Source organism: Phaenicophaeus curvirostris, chromosome 10 (genome assembly GCF_032191515.1).
Source record: "Phaenicophaeus curvirostris isolate KB17595 chromosome 10, BPBGC_Pcur_1.0, whole genome shotgun sequence".
Lineage (NCBI taxonomy): Eukaryota > Metazoa > Chordata > Aves > Cuculiformes > Cuculidae > Phaenicophaeus > Phaenicophaeus curvirostris.
Genome location: NC_091401.1, coordinates 14,219,695 through 14,245,796, shown reverse-complemented (window position 1 = coordinate 14,245,796; position 26,102 = coordinate 14,219,695). Strand labels below are relative to the sequence as shown.

Below are 26,102 nucleotides of genomic sequence, written 5' to 3'. Positions count from 1 at the left end.
ACTTAGATCAGCTGGTTAGGAGAAAGAGGCGTTTAAAATGTTCACAATGCTTGCACACCTTGAGATTGAAAAGCTCAGAGTCAAGTGGACTATTTATTTTGAGAACAGTAGCGTATCTTCAAGGTGTGGTCACATTTCAGTATGGCTAAATAGTCCCTTCATCACTCCTGAACACTGACCAACTCTTCACTTTTACTTGCTAAATCCATCAGTAAATTTGCTGCACAGTGAAAATAATGAGTGCTGTGGAGAGGGGCATGATCTTACTGGTTTAAGATCTCTGATCTCTTAGCTCTAATGAAGCGGGAGCTTGTAGAAGTTGCTTTGACAAACTGGGCAATACTGCTGTGCCATTTTCAATAGCTTTTGCCCATCTTGAGATGACCAGCTGTGCCAGCATGAAGATTTTAGGATTAGCCGGATAAGGGAGACACTTGGAATAGGAGAAAAGAGAAATTTACATGTAGATATTGTAATGTTTGAAATACTGAAATGTATTAAACTTTAGCAACTTAGTTGTTTGTTGGGTTTTTTTTTTATCAGATACTTGCTGCTGGAGTATTAAGTAATTTGAAAATTAAATTATTCTAAAGTAGCTACTAGTTTTTACATGTCAAATGTAGCTATGCACTATTGGATATGCGCTGCTTCCTGCTGTTTCTGTGCATGGTTACTGTGGAGTGGTCTGTGTTGCCTCAGTTTACCATGGCTTTCCTTATCTTCACTTCCATTTTATTTCTGAGACTACTGACCTCTTTATATTTTCAGTCAAATTTCGTGTTACCTGTGGTTGCCAACTTCCAGCTTAAGTCATGGGGTGGGCTGGCATCAGTAACATTACTGAACAGGTTTTATTTAATTTTTCCAATGATGAGCTCTTTCACTTTTTTAGAAATGCAGTGTATTTATGCCAAGTGATGTGACCTGTTTCTCATAAATGCTTTTTTAAAGAAATTGAATGGTTGGTTGTTTCTGATGGGAAAAGGAAGAATTACAGCTAATGGTATCACACACACTAGCTTTGTTATTTTGTGATGCTATGCAAAAGGCAACCTCAGTGCTGTAGGAATCCTATGTCCAGTTCAAACTGCTGATGTTACAGTCTGCTGCAGGGGTTTTGTGAGCGTTTCCTCAGTGTGATGGCTACCAGCGTCTGTAACTAAGCAGTTATGCTAACCAGAGAATTGGTTCTGCTGAGTGTTCCCATTTCCTCTGTGTCCTTGTGCTTGCCATAGATCTTTGTAGCACTGGTCAATTTGGTCATAACCACAAGATCCAAACCGGTAGTTTTCATTCGTGGACTAAAAAAGGAAATCCTTTGAAGCACCAAAGAGAAGGCTTGGCTCCTGACTCTTGCTGACACAGCTGTTTTTCTGCAGTTTCCATTTCAAGAGTATGGAGTTCTTCAGCTGTCTGATGTTGGACTTGTGGGTGTTAGGGGATGACAAATGTACTACCTGGTGGCCTGCTGCCAGCTGGCAGGAGAGTAATTGATGGAGCATCATGAGTCAAAAATGAAAGTAAAGGCAGAAGTCTTCATTAAAATTGTATCATGAGCTGTCACCCTCATTTCAGATGTCTTCAAAACAGGTTTTGTCTGAAAATATGCCTGCAGATGTAGATGAAAGATAAAAGATGCATCAAAAAGCAATTAAAATTAAAATGCTCTTCTACAGTGTAGAGGCATCATACTCCTAAGTGGGTCCCTGTGTTCTTCTGTGTCTTTTGCTAAAACTATCTATGAGTAGTTACTCCACATCAACCTTACGCTGCCCGTAGGGTTTTTACTCGCCCTCCTAGGCTCTATAAGCCTGCTGCAAAATATTCCTCGTTCTCTCTTTGCTAGTGACAAAGTTAATGCTACCTTCCTTTTTGGGCCAAGTCACCATTTGTCTTGGCTGTTTCATTGAGACCACTTTTTTGCTCACTTGTATTTCAGTAGACAATGTCATTTTGGTGTACCACATCAGATAAATACAGTAATTTTATTGTGGCAGACTTAGAAAAGTACTTTTGATTATTTATGGAGACATGGTAGTTTGATCAAGAAAATTCATTTAAGCTGTCACGGTGATTCAGTGTAATAACGTGCTTACAATTCATGCTAAATAGTGGGTTTGTCTTCTGAATGGATATGGGTAATTTAGAGGATGTAACAGTATCAGTCCACTGGCACAGAAGTTTGGCAGTGGTGGTTTAGTGTCATGTCTAACCTCACTTGCACTTTTAATGCATTATCGAGTTATTTTCAGGGCCTGACTTAAAACAGCTGAGTGAAATAATTTAGCTAGTCAACCCTGCAAAAAATGTCCTCTTTCTGTTTTGCTCAGGAGGAGGAGATGACGGGGGCCTGTTCTTTGTGGAGCACCAGCAAGCAATACCCAGCTCGTGCTGTACAAAAAGTAGGTTAGACATGCCAACTGGTCCGCTGGGAGCAATGTGCTTAGCCCAGACTCTTAGCAGGCATGCTGCTCTCCTGGCATTCCTAGGCAGTTACTAACTTTTCCAGTGAAATGACCTAAAACAGACAATGTGACCTGACCAGATTTTTCCAAGTGCCTAGCAGAGGCTTGGCTAGGCTGCTGCTTAGCCTTCAACTCTAAGATTGTTTTTACACTGTGTGAGAGTGTGATAGCCTAGCACCTCACACTAGCGTGTGTTGGCACCATCTTGGGTGGTTAGTTAAGAGCATAAGGTGCTCCAAGTGCTGTGAGTCATTTTGGTGAGTTGTGTGTTTTGATGAGTAGAGACTTTTTGAACACATTTAGAAGAAAAAGGTAAATTCTGAGGGCAGGCAGGTATGCCGTAGAAAGGTGAGTCAGAAGTAGCCTTCTATGTATCTGCATTTTGATAAAGAATTCGCTATTAATGACTACTAAGAAGATCTGGAGAGCTTATATACGTCACACTTCTAATTAGTGTTGCTGAAATAAGTTTGGGGTTTGTAGGTCATCATTATCAAATCAGTCTTGCATTCATCAAATAATTTAGATTGGAAAAAACCTTTAAGATCATCAAGTCAAACCATCACCTTAGCAGTGCCAAGTCCACCACTAAACCACATCCCAAAGTGCCACATGTACATGTTTTTTTGAACATCTCCAGGGATGGTGATGCCACCACATCCCTGGGCAGCGTGTTTCAGTGCTTGACAACACTTTTAGTGAAGATGTTTTTCTTAATATCCAATCTAACCCCCTCCCGGCACAAGTTGAGGCTGTTTAGGTCTTGAGCAAAAACCCCTATTTTTAGGCATGTGCATACATTGCTGCTTTCCTGGCACACGTCAGAGGCTGCTGCCAGAACGCTGCTGCTCCCAGTGCAGAGTTCCACCTCTCCTGCAGCGCTATGGTGCTCACTTACCTTTAGAAGCAATAAGTAAGTATTACTTATCTCTGAAGTAAAGAACCAAGGCCCATACCTGGGTGTTGTCGGTTGTTGATAGAGCTGACCTTTGAGTCCTGAGAGCCTACAGTGTGGAGTTGGTAAGGCTGGGACATGACCTCCACTCTGGCCTGTGCACAGAGTAAACAGATCAAGATGAATATTGTCTAAATGTCACGTTAGCAGCAGGTGCTCTGCAACACTACAGCCTCTTCCTATGTGGTAATATATAGAAGACCCTAACTGTGTCTTGCTCTGTGGTTTGGTTTTTGATTCGTGTGCATGTAGAAATAGTTCTTAGGGGAGATAAGGTTGGTTAGGTTTTTGTTGCCCCCACCCCAGGCTCAGTTTTATCTTTTTTAGCTTACAAATGCTCACTTCAGTCAGTGCTCACAGTGCTTATATACTGTCTTTGATTAATATGTGCTGGTTAAGGGCTGCTTGTCCCTGGAGAACCTCCTGCACCGTGGAGGAGCAGTGGCTTCAGTACTCACTCTTAGATAAATTCATGGTTCTCATCATCTTGATATCAAGTCGGAGCTGGTGACAAATAGTATTGGTAGTCTCTTATTTAACAGTTACTCAACAGGACCTGTTCTGTCCTTTAGAAGTTAGAACACATCAATTTTTAATGTTTTTAACATGACAAGAGATATTTAAAATAAAAATCTTTCCACCTTTTTTATAATTTCTTGAATATTACATTTTATACTAAATGTTTTGAAACTTCTGCTCTTGCAATTAAGTTTTTTCTTTGCTAATAAGAGGTGTGCATGATCTCCTATTTTCCAGTCTTGTAACTTTTCCTTTTTTGTAGCAACTATTTTTTTTTTGTGCAGCAGTAGGATTAATGAGTGTAGACTCTTGTTCCTGAGAGCCTTTCAATAGATTTTACCTTCTACTCCCTGCTAAGTCTAATTTTGCTTTTTCTTGTAGTTCCCCTTCTGTTCCCCCATCTGTTTGGTGTAACTGCTTTAGTCTCTCCTAGTGGTTTGTATACACTAATCCTTCTACCTTCCAATCCCTGTTTCGTTTCAGTGGTTCGGTTCAGTTTAGTTTCAGCATGCCTTTCATTGAGATCTTCCAGGATGAGCTATGACTTTGTGAAACTGAGACCTTTAAAATCATTTCTTCTGTCTCTACTCCCCATTTTTACTTGAAACTGTGTTTCTGTGACTGCTTGCACATCCCATTTATGGTGCTATTAGCATTTTGGAAGAACATTGTAATAGCTCCGGTTTCTCACTTCTCAGAATCTCCAGTTCTTTCCATTTTTCAACAGTTTCCAAGAGCTGTAGAGGTAGCTTTCCAAGTAAAATGAGATAGAAAGACCTCAATCCTGCAAAATGTGCACGTGTAGCACATTTCACTTACTGCAAGCCCCACTGCCCTCATTCCAGAGAGATGCTCTGAGTCCCATTGGTTTGAAATATGGAATTTACTGTGGGCCACATCATAGATCCGACAACTCTTCATAAGAGACAAACCACCATAGATAGGAAATTCAGTGATTCATGAGATGTTTTTTAATACTAATGAGAAAATAAATTGGAGAAAAAAAATCTGAATTCTGAGATTGTGATTTTACTGGGTTTATCAATGCTCAGAGGCAGAGATTAAGATTTTGCTAAGATGAATCATAGAATCATAGAATCACTAGGTTGGAAAAGACCCAATGGATCATCGAGTCCAACCTTTCCTATCAATTACTAAACCATGCCCCTCAGCACCTCATCCACTTGTCCTTTAAACACCTCCAGGGAAGGTGGCTCAACCACCTCCCCGGGCAGCCTCTGCCACTGCCCAATGACCCTTTCTGTGAAAAATTCTTTCCTGATGTCCAGCCTGAACCTCCTCTGGTGGAGCTTGAGGCCATTCCCTCTTGTCCTGTCCCCTGTTAATTGGGAGAAGAGGCCAGCTCCCTCCTCTCCACAACCTCCTTTCAGGTAGTTGTAGAGAGCAATAAAGCCTCCCCTCAGCCTCCTCTTCTCCAGGCTAAACAACCCCAGCTCTCTCAGCCGCTCCTCATAAGGCCTGTTCTCCAGCCCCCTCATCAGCGTTGTTGCTCTTCTTTGGACTCGTTCCAGAGCCTCAACATCCTCCTTGTGGTGAGGGGCCCAGAAATGAACGCAGTATTCGAGGTGTGGTCTCACCAGTGCCGAGTACAGAGGCAGGATAACTTCCCTGGAGCTGCTGGTCATGCAGTTTCTGATACAAGCCAAGATGCCATTTACCTTCTTGGCCACCTGGGCACACTGCTGGCTCATGTTCAGTTGGCTGTCAACCAACACCCTCAGGCTTGTGGTTAGCTTTTGGAGTGCAGAAGAGTTTTGATAAACAGTTACTTATCAGTTACATGTAATTGTAGGCCTTTAAATTCTCAAAATTAAGAAAGAAGCAAGGGAGATCTCTTTCTATGAGAGAGTAAGTGGTGAGGCAAAAAGGAACAGTGGTGGTGGAGGGGGAGAGGTTTTTTTTTGACAATGTTTGGATGTGCTGTCAGAAGCAGCTTAGTTCAAAGGGTCTGGGAATCTCAGAACGTTTCTTTTAAGACTAACCAATTTCCTGCAACGTGGTGTCAACTCTAGGAAAACGGATCTATTGCACATAAGAGCAGCTGGTTGTTTAAAAAAACAGAAGTGTGCGTGAGAATGGTCCCCATCATTTATTATACAGAGTAATTTTCCAGTGGAAACCGGGCATCTGTGAAAGCAGGGCACTTCAGCAAATTCTGTGTGCTTTGGTATGTCATTTTGCGGGGAAAAGTGAGTGCTTCATTAATGGTGCATGCTTCTTGTTTGGGCGTTTTCAGAAGAGGGTTGGGTTTCTTTGCCTATTTGAAAAAAAAAAACCAACAAACATTTGCAACAAGTTATTTGAGTTTTGTAGTTTGATTAAATAATATTGATTTGAAAGATACTATTCTGATAGTAATCAAAACAGCTGTTTAAATCTATTGTTACATGGAATTATGTCAGGTATTCATCTCAAGTCAAAACACTTTTCCATTCTCTGCATAGTGGTGTTGGTAATTTTTCTTACTACTTATTTTTTTAAATAAGAAGTGTGAACTTTGTGTCAGTAAAAGAACTACCAGTTAGAGAAACTAATTTTTAACCTGTGTAAAAGAGTGTGCATGTGTACCCTTTAAACATGTTATGGGATCGTTTTGTTTCCTGGGATGATTTATCCAATTGCTCTAGAAAGCCATATGTAATCATATTCTTGTGATTTGTTTTGCACACAGGCGAGAGACTTATTTAAGAACAGTTGACCATGTTATGACATGAGCAATATCCTTATGTTAGCAGGAGAAAACTGCATTTTATGGCAAATGGCCTTTTTTTATTTACTTAAAAAGTCTGTCTTGTGGAACTATAGTTAATCTCATAACTAGGGTGAAAAGTTAGTGATACTGTCGTTGCCTCCTGCTTGCCTTTCAAGAAGTAACTTCACCTTGTCAAAAGGATGTTTGAATTTTCTTTGCTACAGCTGATGTCTGAAATATATTTGCCCATGTTTTGTTATTTGCAGGCACTGCTGATATAGGAAGATGAAACCATGAAGAGAAAGCAGAACGAATAATAATGCTTTTACGAAACCGTTTTTTGTTCTTGCTGGCTTTGGCAGCCTTGTTAGCCTTTCTGAGCCTCAGTCTACAGTTCTGTAAGTGTCCTTCCCTTTTGTTTTCTGTACATAGTGATCTATAGGCGTGCTTAAAAGTGGCCGTGCTTACATAGTGTTAAAGCATTGTTTCTGTATTGAAATATTTGTTGTTGTGATGCTTTTGGTTTTGTTTGCTTTTTTTTTTTCCCACAAAAAATAGGAAAGTAAATATAAGAGTAAAATTAGCTTTGATTAGTTTTGTGTGCCATATAGGAATCTATACAACCTAGAAACTTTCCAAATCAGGCTATCTCAGAAAAAAAAAAAAATCTTAATTTTGTAGTGTAACTGAGTAATTGAATGTGATTGAGTTCTTCCATGAAAGTAGTCAAAACTCATTTAAGAAAAAACTGCTGCAATTCCTATTTTACATTGCATCACACCAGACAGGATTGAGAAGACTGCTGTGAGAGGGTTGAGTGCTGTAACTTTCCTTGTTTGTACCCTCACATCAGGAAACTTAAACAGTTGAATTGGCTCATCACAAGTGGCCGGTTTGTTTAAGAAAAGATAAATGATGTTGTGCTTCAGATCAATTAATCACAGGTCAGTCCAGAGGGCATCATTTACTGACAGCTGAGCAGGAAGCTGGTGCTGAATGGTGACAAATGAGCATTGTGCTATGTGACTGTCTATCAGTTGGTTCATGAAGGATAACATTTGCTAGGTAAAGCAAATTTGTGTGTAAAACTAATATGTACTAATAAACACCAGTGTAATTAGTTGCTGTTAGAAGGCAATGAAAAATGCATATTCATAGTATAGGATAATGTTTGTTGTTGTTGTCTTGCATCATGTTTTAATTTAAGTGTGGTGCTTCTGGTCTGTGGTTTGTTTTTTTTTGCATAAGTCCACCCCAAAGCCAGAGGATTACTTGAGATTTAGAATGCATCTTTTGCAAATGATAGACAACTGAAAAAAGGGCATACGGGAGGGAAAGAAATTTTGTTAGTTTGTTATTATTTTTTTCTGCGCTTAAACTCATCTGTCTGCATGCAATAAAGGGACCTTTGGCTCCAAACTGCTTTTTCAGCCTCCAGCATGCCAGTGGGTCTGATTGCAGCTTGTTTTACCCATTAGACTCTTTATGGCTTTGCCCTTAACATTATATGGTAGGCTATGAATTGTGTATAGGGCAAAGGTCCCAGAAGAACTTCAGCTGAAATCTGAAAGGAAATAGTTAACAAAAATGTGCTTTATTTAGAGATGAGGAGGTAAGGAGACACATAGGAGAGTGAATCCCGTTTTATCAAAAGAAGAAGTTATTTTCCACTTAATTAGAAGATAGCATTTGTGCAAGAGGAATTCTGGGAGAAAGATGTCTGGGTGAAAGGGGTGATTTAAAAAGTACTTAGGCTACAGCAAGCAGGCATGATGAGCTTAATGCCAGTACCAAAATACATGCAGAAATTTTTACATAGCGAGGACTGCAATGCAGGGTAGTGGGTACCAAGTTAAGAGATACAGGTAGCCTGATACTTGACTTTCTACCATCTTCAGCTTGGAGAGAGATTAGTTCCATCTCAGAACAAAAACGATTTCCAAATCGAAGACAAAACTCTCTTCTATCACCATAGAAAACTATTTGGAAACCAGGTGGAGTTTGGAGAATTTAAAAGCCGAACTCAAGTCCTATAGCCAAACCCAGTCTTCCCCTGCCAGCTGTGAAGGAATTCATGACTTGCAAAATTATATTAGAGTCTACAAGTGGTTGATGAGCTGCTTGCAATTTAAACATAGCTATTGAAGGATCTAGGGTCTAGAGAACAAGTGTTATGAGGAGCAGCTGAGAGGTCTGGGATTGTTTAGTCTGGAGAAGACAAGACTGAGGGGAGACCTCATAGCTCTTAACAGCTGCCTGAAAGGAGGTTGTAGTGGATGAGTGCTGGTCTCTTCTCCCAAGTAACAAGTGATAGGATGAGAGGAAATGGCCTTAAGTTGTGCCAGGGGAGGTTTAGACTGGATATTAGGAAAATTTCTTTACTGAAAGAGTGGTGAAACATTGGAACAGGCTGCCCAGGGAAGTGATGGGAGTCACCATTCCTGGAAGGATTTAGATTCTGTGGATGTATCACTTACGGACATGGTTTAGTGGTGGAGTTGGCAGTGTTAGGTTTATGGTTGGACTAGATGATCCTAAAGGTCTTTTTCAACCTAAATGATTCTAGGGCCAAGAAGATTATCTGAGGGCCTGGAACACCTCTTCTACGAGGACAGTCTGAGTTGGGGTTGTTCAGCCTGAAGAAAAGAAGGATCCAGGGAGACCTTATAGCAGCCTTCCAATACTGAAAGGGGCTCCAGGAAAGCTGGGAACAGACTTTTTAACTAGGCCTGTTGTGACAGGACAAGGAGTAATGCTTTTAAACTAAGGGAGAGTAGATTTAGTCTGGGTATAAGGAAGAAATTTTTTACAATGAGTATGGTGAAACACTGGCATAGGTTGCCCAGAAAGGTAGAGGAGGCCCAGTCTCTGGAAACATTCAAGGTCAGTTTGTGCATGGGGCTTGTGAGTAACCTGATCTACTTAAAGATGTCTCTGCTCCTGCGGATGAACTGTAAAAGTTCCTTCCAACCCAAAGCATTCTATGATTTTATAGTTTGTGTTAGATCACTGAATGAAAATGAGAGCTTATACATCAAGACTAAAGAAAATGTCTGAGCCACTGAAGTTTTTGTTTTGTTTTGTTTTGTTTGAAGGGAATTACCTACTAAAGTGTTTTGGGTGGATATGGATGATTTATGCTGTTGTGAGATTGTGATTCTTTGTTAGCAAGCAGTGCACAGCTTTGTGGAGGAGGGCTGGTGATTTTAAAACATATTTCTGCTTTTCCAAGCAGTGAATGTTGAAAATACCTCTTCTTTCATGGGCTAGATTTGTTTGAAGTGAAACATAGTAAGCATAGTTATACAAGTGGTACATATCTTCTTGTTTTAAACTTTTGCTTTAGGGCAGAGCATCACTCCCGCAAATGCTTGATATTTTACCCCCTCTTGTCCACATGTGGAAATGTGGCAGTTTGAAGCCAGACCCATGAGTTTTAGCTAACCCTGAAGCAAAGGAAATAGTGGAGGCCAAGTTCAGCTGGTTTTCCATATGTTCTGACTCAATACTGCAAACGTCCCCCACCAGGATGGCTGACAAGATTACAGTCTGTCCTGTGCTTGAGCTGTGAGGGTTCAGGAATTGCTTGCAGCAGTTTGCTGCCCAATCAAGCAGAAATCGATGCTGGTTTACTTTAATAGACCATGTTGTGAAAGGTCTGGAACTGCTTTGTGAGCAGTTCCTTCTGCAGCTGCGATGAGTGGAGGTGATGGATGTCATAATTATGTCAACAGTCCTTATGTGTAAGTCTGTCCTTCCTTGTAGGACAAACTCTCAAGGCAATTATTTTGGAACTAACAGTTGTCACATCTAGGATTTAGATGCAAGGAGAGAAATGCTGGGGAAAACAACCAGTATTGGAGCTCAAGAACTCTGTATTGGTAGGCTGGGGATGCACCCAGGATCGATAGAAAACTGTTTCCTGTTTTGATGTTTATTCTTGGTCTCTTTCTCTTCTGTTGTGGTTTCTGACTTCCTGTCTAAAGTAGTTTGCTTTCCTGTGATGTTTTCCCCATCAAGGCCGGTGCTTTATGTGGATACTAACACTGTTTAAATTACAGGGTAAATAATTGAGTTTCCTTCAAAATCTCTCTTGACAGCAAACAGTGCTAAAAGTGTTCTGTCCCACCGACATTTACAGTGGATTGACGTGGACTGGTTGGCAGGGGTCACTTTTCCCAAAACAGAAGCTCCCCTCTGTCTGGTATCTGCAGTGCCGTGGTACCAGAGGTGCAGGTGCAGTTGCTCTCTGGAGCAGTTGGTTTACGTTTGTCAAATGTTGTCTGCTGGATTGTCTTGCTGGATCATAGAATCATAGAATGGGTTGGGTTGGAAGGGACCTTAAAGCCTGTCCAGTTCCAACACCCCTGCCATGGGCAGAGATACCTTCTACTAGATCAGGTTGCTCAAAGCCTCAGCCAGCCAGGTCTGGAACACCTCCAGGGATGGGACATCCTTAATTTCGCTGTACAAGCAGACTGCACTTTGTCAAATAGTTGGAGGAAGGATTTTTTGTTTTTAAACTGTACTAGTAATTTTTCAAGGGGATTTAGTTCCTGTGGATACCATAAGATACCTTCATTCCTGCTGCCAGAGTCCTCTGTCACGTAGGTTTGGGACAATGGGGGAATTGACCGGTTTGACTCTTTATGCCCTTGTACAGGAGCAAAAGGCACAGGGTTTGAGTACAGCCATCTCGTGTACTGCTTCCTACTGCATCAGGTGCAAGGCTTGTCTGCCTGGGGGGCTAGCCAGCTCCCAGGGTGGTTCCCTTGGAGCAGTAGGGGGAGAAAACTTATTTTCTTCAAGAAATCCTACTGTTTTTAAGCTATGAGTGTTCATTTATGTAAATAATGCTGCCAGTTTTATTTCTGCTAGGAGAATGAGTACTGGGACACATTTGAAAACTTACTGGAATATTCCAAAACCTATTCATAATTTTGCCACGGTTGCTTACCATTTCTAGCAGACATGTAAAGGCTTTTAAAAAGAAATTTATACCTGATGAAAATGTAGAAGTCTTAATGGTTCTAGGCATCTTTTATAAAATTGTCGGGCTTGGACTTGGAGCAAAAGGCTGGGATCCAGATGTGTTCTCAAATTCAGTTTGGCTGTTGATAGATTGTGCCATGTGAAACCTGGACCAGGTTGGCAATAGAGGGAAACTCTTTAATCGTAAAATCATAGAATTACCAGGTTGGAAGAGACCCACCAGATCATCAGGTCCAACCATTCCTATCAAACACTAAACCATGCCCCTCAGCACCTCGTCCACCCGTGCCTTAAACACTTCCAGGGAAGGTGACTCAACCACCTCCCTGGGCAGCCTGTTCCAGTGCCCAATGACCCTTTCTGTGAAATCTTTTTTCCTAATGTTAAGCCTAAACCTCCCTTCGTGGAGCTTCAGGCCATTTCCTCTTGTCCTGTCCCCTGTCACTTAATGGCAAATACCTCTGAACTTTGTACATGTTTTAATTTTTAAATAGTATAGAGAAATGACAGTGTTATAAGTTATGACTTGGAAATTGCTCCACTGCTGGCTGTGAAAGCATATTATGATGCTCCAATGGTTAATTATAGCAATGAGAGTTTGCGTTTGGAAAACCCAGTGGGTAGGTTGACTGGTTGACTTCCAAACTAAACATGACTGGCAGCTTAAAGCTTTTTTGGGAATTGTCATTGCTTCCTTCTTGTGTTATGTGTGGGGCCAGGTCTGTGGAAGAGAGTGGAGAAGTATTTCCCTTGTGGTATTTATCACTCCTCACATATTTTTATTTTTCCCCATTTTGTCTCTTTGTGTAAGTGGTCATGGTTCTAAAACAATTTAAACCTTCAGTAAGAGATACAAAAAGGGAACTGGTTTTGGTAGTCTCTTTGGTTAGACTGTTCTAATTACATTGCTTTTCTCTCAAAAGGCTTCAGTGCTTTGCTCTGTTGGAAAACCTGCAGAACGGAGAACTGACCTGTGCTAGTTTGTGGGCTGGGTTTTTGTCTCTGTAAATATTATCTGTAATGCTGTTGACTAAAACTGGTGAGTTTAATTCTGTACAAACAGAGTGAATGCAAGCTGGGGTACTTTATTCTTTCTTGTCAGAGGAAAAGGTTGCAGTGGTGGAGGTCTTTGCTTCTACTCTGAGCTATGCAAAAGGTTTGTAAATGCAATGGTTGGGGAGTTCTTACAGTTCAAAGACAAGAGGATGACAGTGCAGCTAGATTCAGGTGTGGTAGAAGGGATGTGTCGGAATCCAGCTGTGGTTCTGCAGCGTTGCACTGAGGGGAAAAAGTGTAATTTAGGACACTATCAGTGTTAATTATGTTGGTTAGCCCTTAGGTCAGCTCAGGAACAGGAGATTGTGAGTATGCTTGAAGAGCTGCCTTCTTACTGCCCCCCCCCCCACCCCTGCATGGGTGTAATACATGAGAACCCTGTTACAGGGCAAGCACAGACCTTCTAGTCTGTTAGAACATCTGTGACTGCCGAAGCCTGAAGGTCAGTCTCCTCAGGATGACTCAACTCTTTGTCTTTGAAACGACCTTAAATACAATTAAATTGAACAGTTAGATCTTGAGATGCCGTATGGAATCTCTGTAAAGTTTACTTGATAATGACTGGATTTTTATTTTTTAATTGAATGCGTGTAAATATTTTTTTCAATAAATACCTTTGTTTACTCTGGTTTTTCTTTGTTTCTGTTTCCTGAAAGCCTAAGGAAAGACAACAGAAGAGGACTAAAACTCTAGTGGGAAAGCAGCTCTTTATAGTAGCTCTTTTACCCTGTGCTGAGCTTAGATTCCAGACTTTACTATGGAATATGCCTGTTTCAGGCAGTGCGAGCATGGTGAAGTCCCTGACTCACAGGCAGATTCTGCATGTGGAGCTTCCCTTACCATTTGAAGTTTGTTTCCCTAAGTATTTTGATACTTTTAGTCAGTGCCATAGTGTTGTCTTTCCATAAAAAGAATGTTGGTATCTGCTATTTTTTTATTTCTTTGCCATACTTTCTCTGCCCTGATGTTCAGACTTATGTGTTGGTGTTTCAGCACATCTGGAGATGACATTTAGCTTTTCTGGTAATAATTTCCTTCTACTGTCCATCGTCTACTTTTGCACTAGAGGTTCTGGTTTTATAGATGAGTCATAGGAAACAAATTTTGATTCTCCACAAGGAAAAGCTGTAGTGTTGTATTTTGTTGGCCTGAGTACTGTGGGCAGCTCTTATTTTATGAGGATGGTGAGAGCACCATATGTTACCCCGCCTGTAGGAGGCAGTTGCTGCATTGCTGCACAGCCCCTCTTGGAAGTCAGTTTGCTTTCATAATCCCAGCCCCTCTGATGTGATTGCTGCTGTTTGCACACCTGCTTGGAGCTGTCTGAGAGATGTGCCTTGGGCAGCTTTGGTCTTTGCTCACCAGTGGTTGAACTGGTGAAGGCAGAGATTGCCTGTGTCTGATTCTGCCACTTTCTACTGCTCTCCCTGCTGAGGTTCTCTGTTCTGGCTGGCAGCGCAGCGGGAAGGGATTCTCATCCCTGAAAGTTTATTTTTCTTCCTTTCCAGGTGCAATTACTCTGCTGCTCATACCCTTGCTATAGGCTGCCTTCCTTTGTACCTTTATTTTTTTCATGTTTCATTACAGAGATCATGGCATCAAAATAAAACCTGATGTCTTACTCAAGAAGGTAAAGACAGCCTTCTCACCCTATTTTGTTTTAGTACAAACCCCCTGTTAATCTTTTGCTGACCCCTTTGATATTGGATCAGTTTCCTGAGAATTCACAATCAATTCACACTTTCACACTGTATGAGCTTTATTCCTTCCACTTTACTTTTATTAGAGGCTTACGCCACCTATTAATTACAAATGAATTCCACATACATTCAGTGTTTGCTGTTCTTTGTATGAGATTTGTGTTCTGCGTCTTCATCATAGGAATGTTCAGACCCAAATCTCCCTGCCCTCATTGTTCAGAGCGCAGATACAGAGTCTCAGCTGGAGAGTACCAGGAAAACTATTAATGTCAGTGGGTTAATGTAGTCATGTCCCCCTGTTTGTAGGCCATGTGCAGTGTTTGAGGAAAGCATAGATGACGATTTAAACTTTAGATTTGAGGATAGTTTTGGTTTTTTGAGCTGTGTGCTGTGGCTGCCTTAATCCCCATTGTGCTGCTGAAATTTGAGTTGAAAACCATTGTGTTTATGTACGTGCGATTTCTTCCCTGTGTATTTCTTTCAGATATACTTAGTATTCTTTAGATACTGGTTGTTCATGTATCTTCTTAGTTCTCTTAATTTTCCTCTTGCTATTTATCTTCCAGGCAGTTTTGTTCTTTTATCTGTGCTTTTGCGGGGCTTTCATTGCTGAAACGATATTGTAATTGACTCGATCCGAAGTGTCTGATTATCTGACTGAATTTATTGTGTGTTCTTGGGGTTGTGTATCTTCTGTGATTAATAAGGTTTCTTAAGCTGTACTGATTTTGAAGAATTTTATGCCTGCAGGCAGTTTTTTATTGCTTTTTTTTAAAAAAAAGAAGACTCATCTCTGTTACTGAAGTTACTTCCCTTTTAAATTTTCCAAGCTCACTCACTGAGATAAAAGCAGTGCTTGCACACATTAAATGGCATTGTGGTTTATTTGTTAATGAGATGGGGTCTAAGTAGTTTGTATTTAAAAGACTGAGGCTTTTGTGGACTTGCTGTAGTGAAATATGAAGCCCTGTGAAGCAGAAGGGATCTCCCTTTATGATTTTTGTGAGATAGTTGGATTAAAAGAACTGGAAACCTGAGATACGTGGTATAATTTTGGGTTTACCAACTGTGGGCACTAATACTGGCTGAAGACAAGAAATAAGATTTACCATCTGAGGAAGATGCTGGTTTTATGGCAAGTGTCCTAAAGATATCAATAATTCTCTGATGCAGGGAACACTCTTTTGAAATTCTAAGATTAATGACTGTGCCTGTCATTGCAGGCTTCCTCAGCACAAAAAGCTGTCAGACTGTACTGTATTAAATATGCTGGTTTGGGGTTTGCTGCTAGCAAATCCATGGCAGCTTTCTGTGTCCTGGTGTTGACAAGGACAAACACATGAGCTGACTTGGCTTGGATAAGCAGTGGCATATGGTGTTGAGATCGCTACCCTGAGCAGGTCAGTTTGTGGACAGAAAACAGTTGGAATTAGATGTGAAACAGAAAGCTGCTAATTTAATGCAGCAGTTAAAAATATTGAATTTTTAAGGCTTTTTATCTTGGAAGGACACTGATGTTGAGAAGTGCCAGATGTCTGTGGATTCTGTTTGACTGATGACATTAACATATTAAACAGTTTGCGTCCTATGCCTGCCTCTTGTACAGGCTATGGCTGTGCTGTAGGCATGGTGGATTTTCCTGCTGTGTGGGAGAAAGCAAGGTTACTGTGTCTGACTCAAGTGTGGAGACCCAGATACTGCTGAAGAGTTCTGCAGGCAGGTCTGTTGAGAGGTGACAGACGCTTTTATTATGCCAGTGAGCGGATGTACAGAATTTTTTGCAGCCCAAAAAGCTGCTGACTTGGTGTTCTGAAACCAGGGGAGCTTACAAAGGTGTGTTGGGAGAGCAACGGTGTGCTTTTAAGTCCTTTTATTTCTTTGTTTTTATCCATTCATTTTGTGATGTCTATTTCAATAGCTGGATGCTCTAGTACACGCCCTAGTAAAAGTTGACTTGTATTTCAAAAGCCATTTCGAGTATTTTGGGATGCTGCCTATGGAGAGCCCTAAGGAAGACAGATGAGGACATGCACCTGAAGCTCTAGATGATGATACACTCTTATCATCTGGTCTTTTAAAGGGAGGAAAAACATTTTATCTAGGGTGATAGAAAACAATTGTGCACACTTCCTCTTCATATGCATTTGAGAGTGGGAGCTTAGTATCAAGAGTTACTGAATTCCTTGAAGAATAAGTGCAGGAGAGCATGCATGTCTGTGCAGGAGAGCACCCTTGTCAAAGCTCTAAAATGTTGGCAACAGATTGCTGGATAACGGAACAGGAGCAGCTGCTGAGCTGTCTTCTATGAACTAGCTTGAACTGTACTGTATGGGGCGTATTTTTCTATCATTCTCAGCTGCTGGAGATGAAAAGATCACAAAAGCTGGAGGATTTGCTGTCCATGTTCCTGAGAAAATACTTTTTGCCATGATTTTTTCTGCTGAGTTGAACACTTAGTGTAGTTAGCCTCTGTGTTTGGGTTCAGTTCACATGTGAAATCTGCCAAGCATCTTTTTTTTCAGTTATGATGCAGTCACCACTATACGGTTTCCCAACCCAGGATTTGTGAGGTCCAGAAAAATATACAGGACAAAAAGGAATAAAAAAGGTCACCACCCACAGGCAAATTGTGGCAGCAGCATTGAGTGTATTGTGTCCTGAAGCTACCTTTTCAGTTTGACCTTTATTTTGAGACAATATAATGGAAGTGGGAAGAATTGCCAACAGTTTCTTGAACACAGCTGAGGGTCATTGGGCACTGGCAGAGGCTGCCCAGGGAGGGGGTTGAGTCACCTTCCCTGGAGGTGTTTAAGGGATGGGTGGACGAGGCGCTGAGGGACATGGTTTAGTGTTTGATAGGAATGGCTGGACTTGATGTTCCGGTGGGTCTCTTACAACCTGGTGATTCTATGATTCTGTAAAAAAAAGCTGTTTTGAGAATCTGTTCCAGGACAATTCAACTGGATTTGTTCATTTACCAGTTGCTGAGTTGTGTAGACAGAAGCAGGACAGAGCTTTAAAATCTTATTGTAGTGCCTATGAATCTTGTTAGATAAGTGACAATAGCTGGATCTACTGAATTTCTAAAAATCATGCCTTCAGGCCATAACCCGCCCCATTTAGTCTTTATATACTGAAGCTTTACTTGGTGGTCCTCCGGACACTAATTTAGTGTAGTCAAAGTCATCTGAGACTGATAAGATATGAAAGCCATAGACGTTATTTCTAGCTTCGTGATGTGGTTTGTGTAACACTTCTCATTTGCGAATCCTAGCCAATCTGTGGCAGGCAAAATACCAACGTAACTGCTTCATCATAAGCAGTAGAGGAGCTTTTTTTAGCATCTTGTCACTAAATAACCTGGAATATGAGCAACATCTGACTTGAGTAGTATGTTTATCCTTCTGCCTGTCTAGATGTCTGGTAGGAACCTCTCTTGCCCCCTTCAAATAGACTATTGAGCCAAGCAGAGAGGTAATTAGTGAGCAGCTTGTAAGGAAAAGCTTTATTATGCATATATATTTAATTTAAAGAAAGGATTGCATTTAAATAATGGAAATACAAATATTTTCCATGTTAAACAATGTAGAGTTTCAGTGTAGTAGGAATATAGAATAAGATGTAGAGAGTAATTTTCCGTTTGGGAGGAGAAGTGGAAAATTACTGTCTTCTCTAGAACCTGAAAAGGCTCACACTTACAGTCAGCAGTGCTGTGTTATTGCTGTCAAGCTGAAAATCCTGGAATCTGTTGAAGCAGTACCATTGCCTTTCTGAACTGTCAAGTGAAAACAGATGGGGAGGGGGAACCCCTAAAACTAAAAAGCTTGTTTCAGAGCCACATCTGGACTCAATAAATGCAAGCACCCATTGTACTGCCATGTTGTGCATTGGTGCAAAACTGATTTTTCTTAATGTAAGTGTAAGTTTGATTGGGACCCTGTGAAAAATCAGCAAAACATGCAGCTAAAGCAGGTGGAAATAAGAAACTTGTTCTTGGAAGTCATGATGTGAGTTGTTTAAAGCTCATAGAGCTACTGTGCATCATGATCATGTGTAGTTGTTCTCTTAATTTTTGAAGACTAATACACAGACAAGGCACTGTGGTATTTTCACCTGTGTTTGATAAGGAATAAGGCCCTGAGTCCATGCCTGCTCTCTATGGCTTGGTGGGCAGGGACTACTTTTATCAGTTGCTCCAAGGTAAGGAAAAGATATAAAGCTCTGAAGAAAAGCTTTAAAGAAGTTCTCAACATTTCCTGGCTTGTATCAGAAACAGTGTGGCCAGCAGGACCAGGGAATTCGTCCTTCCCCTGTGCTCAGGCTGGTTCAGGCTGGTTCAGGCTGCACCTCGAATCCTGTGATCAGTTTTGGGCCCCTCGCTGCATGAAAGACATTTTTCCTACTGTCCAATCTAAACTTCCTTTGGCAGAACTTGAGACCATTTCCTCTCGTCCTATCTCTTGTTACTTGGGAGAAGAGACCAACAACCACCTTGATACGACCTCCTTTCAGGGAGCTGCAGAGAGCGATGAGGTCTCCCCTCGGTCTCTTCTTCTCCAGACTGAGCAGCCCCAGTTCCCTCAACTGCCCCTCATAACCTCTATGCTCCAGCCCCTTCCCCAGCTCCTTTGCCCTTCTCTGGACTGGCTTCAGCCCCTCAATGTCCTTCTTGTAGTGAGGGGCCCAAAACTGAACCCAGGATTCAAAGTGCGACCTCACCAGTGCCAAGTACAGTGGGATGGCCCCTTCCTTACTCCTGCTGGCCGCACCTCGGCTGATCCAAGCCAGGATGCTGTTGGCTTTCTTTGTCATCTGAGCACACATGGAATCACAGGTTCCCTGTGTTGCCTATCCTGCTACCATCCCCGCCATGTTTGGGTTTGAAGACTGTTCTCCAGGGGAAGGGAGGGCAGCGAGGGAACTGGTGCTGCTGGCTCTGTGGTGATTTGGTCTGCAGTGATTAAAGGGAAGGGAAATCCACCTCCTGTCTTTATTAAATCACAAGAAATAATTTGGGAAGGAAATGCAACTGCAACTTTTGTGTCACTTTGACATGTGAGATGTTGTTTAAGGAACATGAGGAAATAGAAACGTAGCACTAAAGAACACAGTTATTATTAAAGCAATGCTTTTCTAGTGTTGATCTAAGTAATGCAGAAATTTACCCTACAAGGATTAGTGCATCAAAACAGAAAAAAACCTCAACTTTGTGGATTTAATCAGTTTCTATTAGCAGGTTAATGTTTGTGTGTAACAAGTCAAAATAGGATGTTCTGTTCCACCAGCCTGCTGTAACATTGCTCCTTGTCTTCCAAAGCAATTGATATTTTGTTGTAGGAAGGGAGATGTCTATGTTTACCTGATAGGATCAATGGAGCTGTTTTAATGGGCTTCTGGTGTCAAAATACGTTATAATGAAAGCTATTGCAGAAATCTGTGTTTCTGCAGGATGAAGTGCATGTATTCATGGCTGCCATAGCACGCATTTTTCAGTGCTTTTGATTAGAAGCACTGGCTTGAGAAGAGTGTTTACTCAGTGTTATTTGCCAGTCGCTTACTACACTTATAAATGCTTTTCCTCAATAATTTTAAAAGTCTGTCTTAGAACTTGAAACCTAGAGTACTAGCAATAGGATTGTTTAAGTCAGCCGATTGCCTGAAATTCTCTAAATCACTGTGATCTCTCTTAGAGAAGGAAGATCAGCAGTAGCAATCCAGAAACTGGATGTATGTCAAATAGGTGTGTGTGTCTGGGCAGGTCCTGGTCCGTAACTTACTGCTAGTGCCAAATGTTTGCAAATTCCTGTAAACTCAGAGGGAACATGTTCAAGGGGATCTTCAGTCTCTGTTCACTCTTTGCCCAGTGGATACCATGAGGCTGAAAATTCCTGTCTGCTTCTGTACTGAGGATGATGAATGTGTTCTTCAGGTCATCCGTTTTAGACCTTTGGTTTGATAGCATTTTTAAGTGTAGAAGAAGGAAAGTATTTATAGTTCCAATCTGAAAGCTGTACCTACGTGACCTTGAAACACATACTATTGCTACGTTGAAGTACTGTGGAGAAATTACACTCTTAAGGAACCTTTTTTTAGCTTGTCAGGGATTTGTCAAGGCAGAGCTTATTGTTGTTGCTGTTCATGTCTTCCCTAGCCCCCTGCTGCTGTTCTTTCCGTTACCCACAAAGCTCTCTTCACACTGTTTTTTCTTCAGAGAGGTGTTCAGAGAAGTTCGCAGCACTGTGGGAAGCAAATTTTGAAGCTTGGAACCTTCTGTCTTTATTAAATCACAAGAAATAATTTGGGAAGGAAATAGGACTGTAACTTCTGTGTCATCACTCTGAAACAGAAGATGTAGTTTAAGGAACATGAGGAAATACAAACACAGCAACAATTGCTTGTGAAGCTTTCTGTAGAGAATCCATCTGTGCTTCAGGGGCCTCCAGCTCTCCTTGCTCCTGGGCAAGCAGAAGACATGGCAGAAGTGGGAAAAACAGAAGGGCAGATGCTGGGGGAGGCAGGGATGTGGTAAAAGAAGTAGGTTTAGATGTGGATGGTTAAGGGACAGAGGCTGCAGAAATACTGAGGGCTGTTGCTTCTTCATCGGTTCAGTGTGGACAGGTTTTATATAAACATAGAATTAGTCATCTGGTATTGTAGGGCGAGTGATTTAATTTAAAATCAAAATTACTAGAGGGTTTTTGTTTAATTAAACTTTACGTTACTAATAAATTAAAAGTTGAAAACTTAAGAAAATGTATGTAAAATTTAGTAGCTCCGTTTTTATGTTATATAAAAATAAAATCTGAAGCTTAGAAACTTATGTTCACAGTCTTAGAAAGCCTTTTAAAATGTTTTTATGGTGGTCTTTCTTAATATTACTTGATAGTTTGACCAGCGTGAGACTAATAAGCCTTTTGCTTGTGATTCCTCGGCATTCATGTACAGCACATTAGTGATTTTGGCATTGTGCATTATGGATGAAGGCCCTCACCATGCAGCTCTTACCTTTGAGGCTTGCAAAGCCTTTATTCAGCTATACAAAAGAATAAAATGAGAAAGGTGGATAATGTGTCATACAGGCATATTTGGTCTTCATTGCTCTCCAAAGCTGCTACTGTAACCTAAGCAGGGCTATAGAAGTGGCCCTCAGGATGTGCTGCTGGGCGTGAGAGCGGGGCGACGGTGTTGGAGCTCCTGCCCAGACTGCCTCACTTCCAGACCCACCACCTCTATGCTCAGACCTGCACTGGGTGCTCTCCAGCCCACATGCCCCTCAGCTAGTTTCTTCAGATTGTTTTTCTTGCTGCACATGTCTTCACTTCCCGCTCCATTACACTGGTTTTGAAGCATCCCTGCCTCTTTATGTTGTTCTTTCCTACACTTCTCTTTGTCTAGTTTCCATTTTTGTCAGAGAGCATGTGAATAGAAGAGAAGTCTACATCCTTCATCAGAATTACAGTAAATGGAGTGTTCCTCTGTGCTGGGCAGCCTTGTCCATGCCCTGCTATGAGCAGAAAGAGGATGGACAAGGGATAAATAACTTCTTGTGCTGCCTGACATGCGCGTTTGCTTCTCTTTGCCTGTTAGCATAAGGATACCTACAGTGGGTTGTGTTTGGTTTGTTTTTTTTTAATTTCTGCTATGTGACTTCATTTCCATGTGACTGTTTTAAATAGTATGTTTGCACAGGGCTGAAAGAACCTTCTGTTTTATAAGTGATGAAAACTCAGGCCTGTTTAGTCAGAAAATTGAGACTAGCATGGCTACTCGTGCTGCTGCTTCTCAGGCTGGTTGGAGCTGCAAGGGAAAACAGAAGTGGAAAATGGTTTTATTCCCTCTCTTTCTGGTTTTAGGTAATTTTTCTTTTTCCCGGGTAGATCTTTTTCTTCTTGGTAAACAGTAGTGATGCCTTTTGTTTGTCAAGCTGAAACTAGGACTGCAGGAGGGAGAGAAACCAGTAATGGACTTACTTAGCATTTAATTTGATGTTTCTTCTACGTGAACTGCACTTTGCTTTGTGTTTCTTTTTCTGCTGTACTGAATTCTGTAAAATTCATGTCAGTTTTGTAGTCCTAATTCATATCAGACTGGCTCCCTGCTTAGGCTTCTAAGTACAATTGTTGATTTGATAAACTTGACATCCAGAGGTGATTAGTTGCTATGTAGTAATTGTTACAGACCTTATACTGAAAGCACTTCTGTATGATTGTCTCTCTCGCTTAGAAACTCCTTGTCTAATATTTGTCGTTTTTGGTATATTTTCTGGCATTTAGTAACGGTGGGAGAGTGGAGGGGGATGTGGAAGTCAGGCAAAGTAGCTTCTTGCCCTTTAAATCAGTCATATCTAATGTACATTGAGAATAAAACCATATGTCATAATATTTCAGATGCCATCGGTTTAGTTCATAAATACATTTCTTAGTCAAACTTAAGTTTATTTTAAAATTTTGTCTAGGTTCTGCTGGGCAAATGACTTGATTTAAAATAGCAATCACTGTAGTCTGCTTTCTTTTTTTTTTTAAGCTGCACATTCTTGATTAAAAGATGGTGAAAATTTAAGACAAACTCAAATAAAAGTTCAGTATCTCCCTTAACTTAGTATCAGAGTTTGGATTTTATTTCATCTTAATTGTGTCAACTTTGAAAAAACAATATCATATTTGAATTTGGAGCTGTAAAAAAGTCTTGATTGTTTCTACAGCAGTATTTAGCCATTCTCCCTTGCAACCAGTGTTGCAACCAGTGTTGTTCTCTGTCTGCCACAGGACTGGGTTTGCTATTTGGCTTTTCTCTCAGGTCCTTCTTTTGTCTGATACCAGTCCCTGTGTTTAGTTTTAGTTTGTGTTTCAAACAGTTTTAGCTTGGTGGGCCACCAAGTGGAGTTGTATTGAAGTCTCTTTGATTTTATTGTTTCTGCAAGCCTTCCTCTTTTTTTCCTAGCTATAAGTTTTTCAAAAATTAATGTTTCAAAGTAGTTACATAGAAACTTCTTTAGTTTTAAAAATAAATCTATGAATATTGGGAAATGAAGTATATTTTTCCCCCTTTGTTGTCAAACTACCTCTATAATAATATGTGCATGTTTTTTATAGCTTCAGTGTTGGTGAAGTTTCCAGTTAGATCATAGAATCTTTAAGAAGTCATGCTTTTTCTTGTTTTTAAATTTGTCTGTCAGTGTTAAGGTATTTCTTCAACTAGTTTGATTAGAAGTGAGACTTGCTATCTGCAAATAAACTGTTTGGTCCCATGAATCACAGCAGCTGATCTTAATAAAATAATATATGCATTTGTTCACTGCTGTGGTTAATAGTCTCAATAAAAATGTAATCTGTTTTCAGGTTTTTTTGCAATTAAAACTGTTTTAGGTCAAAATTTAGGTTCCTTATTTTGCTTTTAAATTTCCTAACCAAATTTTAGCTCCAGACTTTGTAGTTGTTGCTGTTGGGATCTAGGTCTGTTTTCTGAAATGCTCATGGGTCAAAGCTGAACTATGTTACATTAACTCCCTGAGTACTCCAGTCAGCTCTGTACGGTTTTAGTGATGTTAATTGAGATGTAGCAATGTTTTGGGTTGCTCTAGAGATAATTGTTAATAGAAGGCCTTTTCTGGCTAGGAAACTTGACCAATATGACACAGTGGCTTCAAGTTGCACTGGAAAGATTTAGATTTGATATTAGAAAAAATTTCTTTACTGAGGGAGTGATGAAGCAGTGGAACAGACTGCCCAAGGAAGTCCAGGGATGGACTCCTCATACCTATTGGGGTTCAAATGGCACTTTGAAGGAGTAGATGTGGCACTTTAGGGCATGGATCAGTAGGCACAGTGGTGGTGTGCTGACTGTTGGACTGGATGATCTTAAAGGTCTTTTCCAACCTTAAAGATTCTATGAACAGATGTAGTTTTCCATTTAATCTCTTTAGGCAACAATTACTGTCCTGTAATACCACTTATTTGTGGAGGTCAGGAACTGTTGTAACACATTCGTAGGTTTGGGATTCGCATGCTAAATACAAATTTGCTGCAAGCCCTCTTTGAGCCGCAGTTGTCAGCCTGTAATAGATATTGCCAAGGCTTTGTGTTATTGCTAGACTTTCTTGATTAGTGGTTTGTAATGTCTCATAATAATGTGACTTTTAGCATGGAAGGAGCTGAAAGGAGTGTCTGAAAGATGCTTTTAGTCATATGATTTAGTTTTAGGTAGTCCTGCGAGGAGCAGTGAGTTGGACTCTGTGATCCTTATGGACCCTTTTCAGCTTTAGATACTCTTATCATTCTAAAAAAAAAAAATCTGATAAATAAGTGTTGGAATCAGAGCTAAACCCTGCAGTTTAAATAGCCAGAGTCAAAATGCAGTTTAATATTCTCACCAGGCACAGGCCTGTGGGCAGCCATATGCAAAATCTGAAACAGCTTAAGGAAAAGTCTGAGGTCCCTGAGCTTTGTCTGTATTTGCCATGTCAACAGCATGAGCTAGGATATGGAAAATGCTTCAACTGTGGCTTTGGCAGGCAAAGAGAAAAATATTTCAAATCGTGCATTGTAGTGTAAGAATGAAGAGCTACATGCTCTTAAAACCTTGGTGTGTTTCACTTTGGTTTGCTGTTGTCATTGGTTTTCTTTGTGTGCACAGCTCTCTATTGCAGAACAAATTCACCCTTAAAGTAAGGACTGAGAATCAGGATGCAACTGAGGAATCGTCCTTTAACGATATAGTTTTGTATGTCCTTAAACTATCCTAAAAGTGTATGGTGTATGTTTTGTATCTTTCAGTGCATTTAATCCCAGTAAACCCCATCTGGGAAGATGGGTTGAATCCTAAGAGCCGAAAGAGAATAATGCCTGATTTGCTGACTGAGCCTCCTGCAATAGATCCCCTGTATGAAGCATATGTTTACTGCAATATCCCCAGCATTGCTGAGCGCAGCATGGAAGGTGAGCTTGTGAATGCAAACAACACTTCAGTTGCTTGTTTCCATGTGCTGTCATTGGAAACAATAATTTTGTCTATGGTCAGTTGTTTGGTGCTTAGAGAAAGTGCAGCATATGTACCTTAAATTCTGTTAAATCCTTCACAATATGGGGTTCTTCTTTCCTTCCCTTGGTTGGCTGATTTTTGGAAGTGGTTCTGTTTCCTGTCAGTGGTCAGCTGGAGGTCTAAAATGGCAAGGAATGGGAGTGATAATTTAATGTTTCAATTGTAATTCTTATTACAGGTGAGCTGCATTACAACCTATTATTAACATCTGAAAAATAATTGACTTGGAGTTCTGATCCTCTCCCCCAGAAGTAACGAGTTTTGGAACTCCGAACCATTAGGCATAGTCAGTGAGAAGGCGTGTTTGCATCCCCCTATAGCAGCTGCTGCAGCAGCTTAGCCTGAATGAATTCCCTCCTTAGCATATCCCACTCAGGCATATGAAACAAACCACAAACTAGTATATAAAAAAGCTCCCAATTAGGGATTGTGCAAAATCATCATTACAACAGGGGTCTGGAAGAAAGGCACCATAAAAGTGGAGTAACCTTATTCTGTTGGCAGAGCTCAGTGCTTGAGTAATGTCTTATATGGTTGTTGTTGTTGGACTTCAGAGGGAGTGTGGAGAATGTGCTGTGTAAATTGCCTTGCAGTTTAAAGTGAAATCTTTCTTGGGATGGCAAGGTATCATTTCTCAAGGGCATTTTCTTTCATTGCAATACCAA

At 40.8% G+C, this 26,102-nt stretch overlaps 1 protein-coding gene across 1 annotated transcript in view; it reads left to right on the top strand.

The window, feature by feature from the left end:
- Nucleotides 1–26,102, top strand: part of PXYLP1 (2-phosphoxylose phosphatase 1) — a 59,636-nt gene that overhangs the window by 13,010 nt on the left and 20,524 nt on the right. Inside the window, exons 2-3 of the mRNA XM_069864879.1 lie at nt 6,919–7,050; nt 25,173–25,334. Coding sequence (XP_069720980.1) covers nt 6,972–7,050; nt 25,173–25,334 — 241 coding nt within the window. The 5' untranslated portion in view covers nt 6,919–6,971. The remainder of the gene's footprint in view (nt 1–6,918; nt 7,051–25,172; nt 25,335–26,102) is intronic.